Source organism: Pseudopipra pipra, chromosome 8 (assembly GCF_036250125.1).
Source record: "Pseudopipra pipra isolate bDixPip1 chromosome 8, bDixPip1.hap1, whole genome shotgun sequence".
NCBI classification, from domain to species: domain Eukaryota; kingdom Metazoa; phylum Chordata; class Aves; order Passeriformes; family Pipridae; genus Pseudopipra; species Pseudopipra pipra.
The window spans coordinates 20,171,363-20,180,250 of record NC_087556.1 but is presented as its reverse complement, the minus strand read 5'-3'; the positions used below and the strand labels follow the sequence as shown (position 1 = coordinate 20,180,250).

Sequence of the window (8,888 nt, the reverse complement as noted above, 5' to 3'; positions counted from 1 at the left end):
GATGAGCTCACATTTCATTCCGATTCACATACCCGGTGTGGTCGGTCTGAGGCTCACCCCTCCTCGCCCAACTGACGCCCCCCTCCCTCCCTGCCTCGACACCAGATCTGGCTCGTTAACATGTCTGGAATGAGCCCGAGCCTACCTCTCAGCTGGCAAGCACAAGGGGCATACTTGGATTCCCAGGTTGGAAGATTATCTCATTCAAGCACAGTTCTCCCAAAGATATATAAGCAAAGTGAGTGTGGTGGTCCCTGCAGAGCTGGTCTGAGCCCTTGGGAGTTTCAGCCATACAGGCTGTACAGGAGTACAACCTCCAAACACCAGCAAATATGACGATGATGATGAAAGTAGAAGAGCTGGTAGGTACAACCTTCCTTCATTTACTGACAATTACTTTTCTTTCTAGGCTGTCATTACACCAGGCAGAGAAAGATGGCCTTACTGGATCACTGATTTAGCAGGTTACCAGCACTGCTGTGCTCCAGGTGCAAACCCTTATATATCTTTTGTTATCCTGTTATATTTTCATTTTAAACTTTCTTTGGGAAGTGGACTCACCACAGATACAGCTACGTAGCTGTTTGGATTTTGCATCAGAGCACAGTTCACCAGGAAGAAGAGACTGACCAGATTTAGCTTGTTTATTTGCCTTTGTCCTTGATTTTAATTTTTACTTTTTTAGAAGCTAGGAATTTTATGATCTCTCTAAGTAATTCCAATCTAATAAGGCACTGAGAGAAGGTATTAATGCAGAGAAACTTAAGTATTTTATAATACTAAACAAACAGTTTAGTAATAGTATTGTTTTCTAATAATATAATATACTAACAGTTCCTACAACCACTGCTGTTCATGATGTAGACAAGCCTTTGAAAAATAATGTCTAAACCAGACCACAAGTGATGGGACATGCCACTGCAGTGTTTAGACTAAGAATGTCAGATCTGTTCGAGAAACTGGGAAAACAGGGACGATACAGTAAAGCACTGCTTTTATTTTCCCAGATGACTATGTTAAGATATAACTGCCATACAGCCTAACTAGTTCATGCTGTCTTCAATTCTTTGGCATAAGTTATCTCTTTGTACATACTTAATTGGGCATCAGAAATATTTCTGAAAGCTATTGAAAGCTGTACTGCTGCACAGCACCACAAAGCTTCTGTGCGGGAACATCCTTTTCCCATTCTCTTATAAATGAGACTTTGGTACTCACAGTGACGGGTAAAACCAGCCTTGAAATTATTCAACAACCTGATTTAACTGCATGGGATGTGTTTCAATAGAGCTGGAAGGTCCCAGTGGAGGAAGCCTCTCCTCCCATGCTACCTGCTCAGTTCCCGTACTCAACACTCGCAGGGTGAGAGTGGCTGGTTGGGGTGGCTCTTTCCACCACAGCCTTTTAGGGCCTTCTGGTTAGTCTGACACAGGCTGGCAAGTGAACAAACAAGAAGACTCTGAACAAAAGGGATACTCTTCCCAACCCTCTGGCTTTTGTCGATATAGCAGCACCTCAGCTGCAGCCAGGCAGGGAGTTAGGCTGTGAGCTGGCCTCATGGATCTGGATCCAAGCCCTGAAGATGCCAAGGGTGGGTTGCTGTGTGGATGTGGGAAATCTGCCCTTGGGCGAGATCGGTGTAGCCATTTGCACACACAGCTAACCCAGGCACAGGTGGAATGATGTCTGCACTCAGTCCGTCCCACACAGGACAGGAACAAGGTCCACCCTAGGGAATCCATCCCAGGTGATGACCACTGCAGTCATGACACTGCTGATTATATTATGCCATGTTTGCATTTACAGGTGACTGGGAAGAAAGTGGATGATAAAGAGACCGGCAGCTTCCTCCCTGAGGACTTCAAAAATGGGGAGTATGAAGCTGCTGTGAGATTAGAGAAGCAGGATGACCTAAAGACAGTCTCTGAGCACTCACTGACCCGAGGTGATCTGGCTTACGAGAAGGAGAAAAACCTAGAAGCAGAGGTAGGCTCTTGTGTTTTCTGCTTGGATTTTTATCATCCTGTGTGCATTTCCTGCTGCAGTCCTTGAAGTTTTGCCTCTTTCTAAGTTAGAAATACATGCATGTGAGCTAGATAAACCCTTGGGAGATCACCAAAGGAGGTTGGTCTAAAGTACACTGAACACCATGGAGATCTACTGACTTCTGTAGCCTATGGCTGCAGGCAGAAACGCTTTGAGGCAGAACCCAAAACATTCCCTATAATGTCTGACTGAAACTGTAGGGGCTCCCTCTTGCCTAGAGTCACCTGGTGCCAGCTGTCAGTAAGGGGGGAGCAATCAGAGCCAGTTAGCCACCTTCAGCTTCCACATCTAATGACTGCTACCAAAAATAACTAACCCACAAAAGACATAAGAGTGCATTTCTGAAGCCAGAAGTCTTATTTACCATGAAAATGTTCTTTTTATGAAAACATGGCATTACACTTTATGTTTACTAGCACATTTGGGAAGAACAATTACAAATGAAAGTGATACGGGTCTACAGAAAAATACCATTTTCTATTCCTAGAGCATGACAATTCTTCCCATATTCCTAAGAACTGATGCTTTTTTCTCCCAAAACACATCTTGAATTCTGTGGTGAATAAGGAACGAACTGGTCTAAAAATTTAAAGTGATTCGGAAATGAAAAAATTTAACTAGCAGGGGAAACAAGCCTTTTTTCTGAAAAACAAAGAGTGGGAAACTGAGTCTCAGAAATATTAGAATAAACACTACTACTTAACCTTCAACAGAGACATCATTTCTTGCTATAGAGGCTTTTTGAGTTCCTCCAAAACTGGGTTCTAAGAACTTTCTGGGTCTCCAGTTGATCCACAGTCCACTCAGCATAATTATTTTCTATAAGGTCAATGATCTACAGATCAAACCCTAAATGGAGAGAACAATAAAAAGAAAGGGTGGAAATAGCCTGAATAAGAATTCAGTTGACAAAACTGTATTCTATATGACAGGATATCATCAAGGTATTTACCCTTAATGACACCATGAATCTGTCATCTGTATTGACCCTGAGTTACCCCTTGTTTGTGAATTCCCCTTCTGAAGTCAAGGACACCTCATGGGATCTCAGTTCAGGCAACACATTTTCCCTTGATATTAGCAGTGCTCCATACTGACTTCATGCCTGGATGCTTTTTGCAAGCAGGCTTGAAGAAATCTTAAACATTTATTGAACTGCCCATCAAGGACACTGAGGACATTCTTTGTAGCTTACCAAAATAAAACACTTGCTGACTGAAATGCTAAGATCGGTCTAAACCTTGTTCTTTACTTAAGGGTATGTTTTTAAGCAAAGAGAATTAAGTTCCAATAAATTAGGGGATGCATCATAAAAGTGGTTGAAGAAAAAATGCTTGGTGGAAGTCAGCTAAAACTGCAGGAGTTTCCCAGCTCTGATAAGCTGCACATGAGATTTTTTAAATTTTTGTGCCAGAAGGGACTGCAGTGCTGCTCTGACTCCTGGCCTGAATTCACGCTCTCTAGCCCACAACACATGGCTGAAGTAGAAGCTAGGAAGAGATCTAATGGAATATGAAAAACTATAGATGACAAAGAATTTCTCACACACTTAGTAACTTATTCCAGTGGTCAATTAGCCCTATCTGCAAATAATAATATTAAAAAAAGATAGCTTATTTCAAAGTTCATACAGTCTTAATGGAATGCAGCTGAATAGTAACACGCTGTCCTGCCACTTTGAAAAGGAAGAGGTGGTCACACTCAGCTCAACTTGCTGGCTTCCCTGATTTGTTTCAGTTGAAGAAGAAGAAATTAGAGGCAAGGACAAAACTTGAAAACTTGGAGGATCTTGAAAAAATTATTCAGCTGAAGAAGAAGAAAAAATGCAAGAAAGTGAAAGTGCCCATTTTAAAGGAACCTGAACCAGAAGTTATTGTAAGTTACTTCAAAGTACCTTATTCTGGGTAAAGCAGTAGTGGGTGTTTGTGCCACACACGTTTATGCCCTCTATATTCTTTCCATCAGACAGGACCTGTGGATATACCCACGTTCTTTAAAGCTGCGCTGGAGAATAAGTTGCCAGTAATTGAAAAATACCTGTCAGACAAAGGGGATCCAAATGTCTGTGATGAGGTACAATCTTCCTTCCTAATGCAAAGCCTGCTACAGAAGAGGGGTTATTACAGAACAGACATAACTTTTACCACAAAGTTTTGTAGCTTCCACCCTTATGAAGAGGAAAAAGGGAGGGGGGGAGGAAATAAATGCTGGAAGTTTTGTACATCAAGTTTTCTAGTGATTAGCAGGCCACTGAGACCCTTCAAAGTCATATTACCTCAAAAGAGTCTTTATATTTAAAAGAAAGTGGTTGGTGCCCAGGAAACCCTGATTTTCAGTAGTAGGTGATCTTCCAAAGCTACAGATGAGGAGATAAGAAATTTGTCTGCAGAAAGACAGAAATAAGTGATGCTGCCTGCCCTCACATTCCATAATGCATAAGCTGCATTGGCAAAATACAGCATAGCATGTTGGATGGGGAACTCAACAGGCATCATATTAAATTTGAATGCCATACTGCAGATACTTCTCGCATCCTTTAAAATGCTGGGTAGGCAGCCCTCAGCTATCAGGTTGCTATTAATATTTAGCAGATTTCAGGTTTCAAAAGTATAAGCTGTTAAAAATGAATCAGCACAGAGTATGTATTTGCCATCATCCTAGGGAGAAGGGGAGAAAAGATTTTAAACATATGCTTGTGCGATACATAATGTCTGACTTTGCACTGTTTCAATTGCCAGTACAAACGCACTGCATTGCACAGGGCATGCTCTGAAGGACATCTAGAGGTGGTGAAAAAGTTGGTGGAAGCTGGAGCCCGGCTTGAACAGAAAGACATGGTATGCACATCCACTCACACCTTTCCAAAAACTGCTTGTTGTTTTATAAGTGCCAGGAGAAGCACTTATATAAGTGCTTCTTACAGAGGAGTATTAAAAAGCCTTACAATGTCTTGTAAGTTTATCCTTAAAATAACGCTTTTGAGAAGAGGTTTCACTTTTGAGGAGGGGTTGTCTGCCTTGCTTTGCCAAAATGGTTGCTGGAAAACACAGCAGAGAAACACGCTGGCCAGTCGAGTGCCACAAACAGTAAAGCCTAACTCAGGGTAAGAGAGCTGAGGTCAGGCTACCACTTCAGCCTGCTAGCAGGTGCTGGAGATACCACTGTCCCACACATGCATCCAGGGCTCACTGCAATGTGCACATTCTCCACCAGGATTTCAAGGCAGGCTCGGGAGAGCCCCCTGCTCCTCCTGCTCCTCTGGAATGCCAGCCACAAAGGTTCCTGGGTATCAACAGCTTCTGCAGCTGTTCTTTTGCTTCTCCACTCCTAGTTCTTTGTCCCTTTGCTGAACAGTTGGCACTGGCCAGCCTTGCTTCCCCAGCAGTGCTCATGTAGGCTGTGAGAAGCAGGAGGAACAACAGGAACACTGGGACCGTCAAGGGACATTCCACTCCTTCCAGCAGAGCTCAGAGCAGAGAAATTGAATTTTTTAGAGGAAAAGGGTTCTAATTCACTTTGTGGATCTGGATAAGTTGTGGGGTTTTTGTCTGTTTTTTACAGAGAACCATTCTTTCCCTTGAGCTTAATTTTCTATGCATTTTAGAACCCAAAAGGCATTGAATAAAAAACATTAACTAGCACATACCAGCCACATACCTGGTGAAAGACAATTTTTAAGCTCACAGAATAGACAAAACACAGACAAATAGACAAATCCTCTCTCACAGCAGCGTTGCCAAGATCTCTGTCTTTAGGAGCAACATGCAGCTAGCATGAAGAGTGAGAAAATCACAGTACTGCAGAAATTAGGGCAAAATAAGAAAAGCTGTTACTAGAAACAATTCAGTGATCACAGTGAAGTGCTTTAGGTTAAATTGCATAAAAATTATTTTTTATTTAGAAATTTGATCAAAATAGTTTGGCTTTTTTAATATAATGATATATTAAATTCCTTTTAATTTGTTTTCCTACTGCAGCTTCAATCTACAGCTCTGCACTGGGCATGCCGGGGAGGCAGTCTGGATGTTCTGAAATTCTTACTGGACAAAGGGATAAACATAAATGCAAGAGATAAGGTATGTGGTTCTGGGACTCTGCAGCTTTTTTAATTGGACATGAAAAGCTGATCCTTACTCCTAGTAGATAATTTTTGGCAGCTGTTTTTGAAGCAGCTTTTACCTGTTCCATGCCACTGACAGCTTCCTCTCCTCCCCCCTCAGCTGCTCAGCACCCCTTTGCACGTGGCTGTGAGAACGGGACGATACGACTGTGGGGAACATCTCATTGCCTGTGAAGCAGATCTCAACGCCAGGGACAGAGTAAGTACCAGCAACCTCTTACCTGTCAGCTACCAGGTGGCATCAAGCTGCTGACTGCCTTGATAGTTCCACTTGCCTGTAAAAATCCCTGACTGTGCAGTTGGGGCTGGACTGTGGTGCTGGACCGGCAGGACTGACGTTGTGGTCCATGTCTCGTGTCTCTAGGAAGGAGACACTCCAATGCACGACGCCGTGAGGCTGAACCGCTACAAAATGATCCGGCTTCTGATTCTGCACGGAGCAGATTTAACTCTAAAGAACTGCGTGAGTAATAGCACAAAAATGAAGCAATTCAAAATGCTTTAAAATAAGTTTCCCTTCAGAGCAGTTCCATAGGCTTCAAGGCTGGGAGAAACTACTGTGAATAGACTTAATTAGATCACTTCAGAGCTAATTAAAGCAGAGCTGCGGCAAGGAAAGTGTAACTTGGGGGAGGTCAGGGAAAAACCCAGTACCTCTTTTAAAACTAGAAAGCATCAGCTGCCACTTAAAAAGCATCACATCTTTCTAAGATTTATTTTAATTACTCATATCATACATTGAAAAGATACAATGGACAGACACTTACTCTGCACAACTCCTGGGCTTCGACCACCGCTGAGACAACAAAGATCTTAGCTTGTCAGAGAAATCTCCTTTCTGTTAAGCCCACAGCCAATAGCCAGCCCCAGCACTACCTCTGGATGACTGGCTGTTAACCTTACCACTGGGCAACAAATCCCTGTGGCTCAGGGGAGCTTCAAGAAGTCCCACACCTGACTCAGCTCACAGCTGCAGCAGCAGCTCTGTGACTACTTGTTAAAATATAGCATATCATAGACCCTTTCTCCCAAATCCAAACCTAGCAGCAGTAGCATGGGGTTTAACATTGCCAGTCAATGTTTTTAAATGACAATCAATCAAAACTTTAGGGTACAAGGAAGAAAACAGTCACTGGAGCACTCTGCACTCCCTACTCTCCGCCCACCTCCCTGAAGCAGGGTAGCTCCTGGCATTATCTCTCATCAGGGTATGACAATGATAGAAGATAAAGCCCCAAAGGCCAGAGACTTGCTTTCTCAGACTTTGTCTGCACACAAAAATTGGTCTTATTTAATTCCTGTGGTTCATACCCTAATTAACCAGTACAAACTCTCATCTGAATTCTGAATTAAAAAGCATCTTATTGAGGTTTCACCTAAATATATTTCTTATCAGTTGAAACTAGAAGAAAAGAAACACCTGCATGTTCTGCTAATCACAGTATTTGCCAATATGGTTAGACTCACTGAAACCTTTTGCTCTGTAGAGCAAAAGTACTCTGACCTTAGGGAGTGAGACTAAGTCTTGAGCCTGTGTGTGCAGAGGGGTCTCACATCAGGAGATGCAGTGATGTGTCTAGGAAAGAACAAGGACTTGGCAACCACTGGATGAAATTAAATCATGCTTCCTCTGCTTTTTTAACCAGCAAGGGAAAACCCCCATGGATCTTGTTCTTCAGTGGCAGAAAGGCACCAAAGAGATATTCAACAACCTGAAAAACAATTCCAAAAAGAGTGTCCATCCAGGCAAATTCTGAAGAGAGAAACCAGACCACTCTCTTTTTGCTGCTTTGAAATGCTTCACTCGAACCTGGATGAAGATGCCCTTGAACACAGTATTTTTATTGAAAATATTTATGGCACTGGATTATTTGAGGTATCTTCACCGAAAACTGCAAAAAAACCCCTGCAAAGTAATCATTTTAAAAGACAGATTGAGTGTTAAAATTCCACTGGCTCTAAAATGGCTTTATTTATTTCTATTTATTATTTATTTATTTAAAAGCAATTTTTAATGATTCTTAATATTATTTAATAGAGCTTTTTTTTAATAGAGCTTTACATCCTAATGCAATCTTTGTCAGCAACATAAATTCTTTTATCTTAAATGGCAGTATTTCCAACCACATTAGCAACTTTCCTCAAGCCTTCCAACAGCTCTAAATAGTGAATACTTGCAATTGTTGCCTTGTCTCTGCTGAATTCTCACTATTAAAATAATCTGTGAAATGAGCGGTGATATGTGGAAGGGCAATGGAAGAAGGAACACTGAGATGCCAAGTGGATTTAAAGAAGTAGTTGAGTAATGGTGTTTACACAGGGTTTGGCAATCGTGGTTGATAAAGAGCTCGAGGACAGAGCTCCAACCATCATGTAATCATTTGGACTGGAGGATTCAGATGCCATGTTGTGAAGGTGAGAGGAGGCAGTATCAGAAATGTGAATTTTTTTTTAAGCTAGACTACTACAAAGTATGATGACTGAAGAATGCAAAATCAGATTATGTATATTTGTAAATTTGTACTGCTTTTTCTGTACATTTTGAACTGATCCATTTCAGATTAAATAAACAGAGTGGTTTCTTTTTATTTGCTTGAGTGGATGATGGAGTGGTGAACATGCATGGGGTTATTTTTTCTCTCTTTAAAGGAAGTTCACATCTTGGCCTCTAAAATTCTTAAAAACTTAGGGAAGAAGTCTGAGCTGCCAAGAGCAGCCAGCC

General features: G+C 41.8%; 1 protein-coding gene across 1 annotated transcript; it reads left to right on the top strand.

Annotated features, from left to right (window-relative positions):
* The first annotated feature begins 238 nt into the window (after positions 1-238).
* ANKRD1 (ankyrin repeat domain 1) lies at positions 239-8,754 on the top strand. Its single transcript, XM_064662875.1, has 9 exons — positions 239-362; positions 1,807-1,986; positions 3,784-3,921; positions 4,012-4,119; positions 4,785-4,883; positions 6,024-6,122; positions 6,267-6,365; positions 6,531-6,629; positions 7,813-8,754. The coding sequence occupies exons 1-9, from the start codon at positions 333-335 to the stop codon at positions 7,921-7,923; spliced, it is 963 nt and encodes a 320-aa protein (XP_064518945.1). The 5' UTR covers positions 239-332; the 3' UTR covers positions 7,924-8,754.
* The last annotated feature ends 134 nt before the right edge of the window (positions 8,755-8,888 follow it).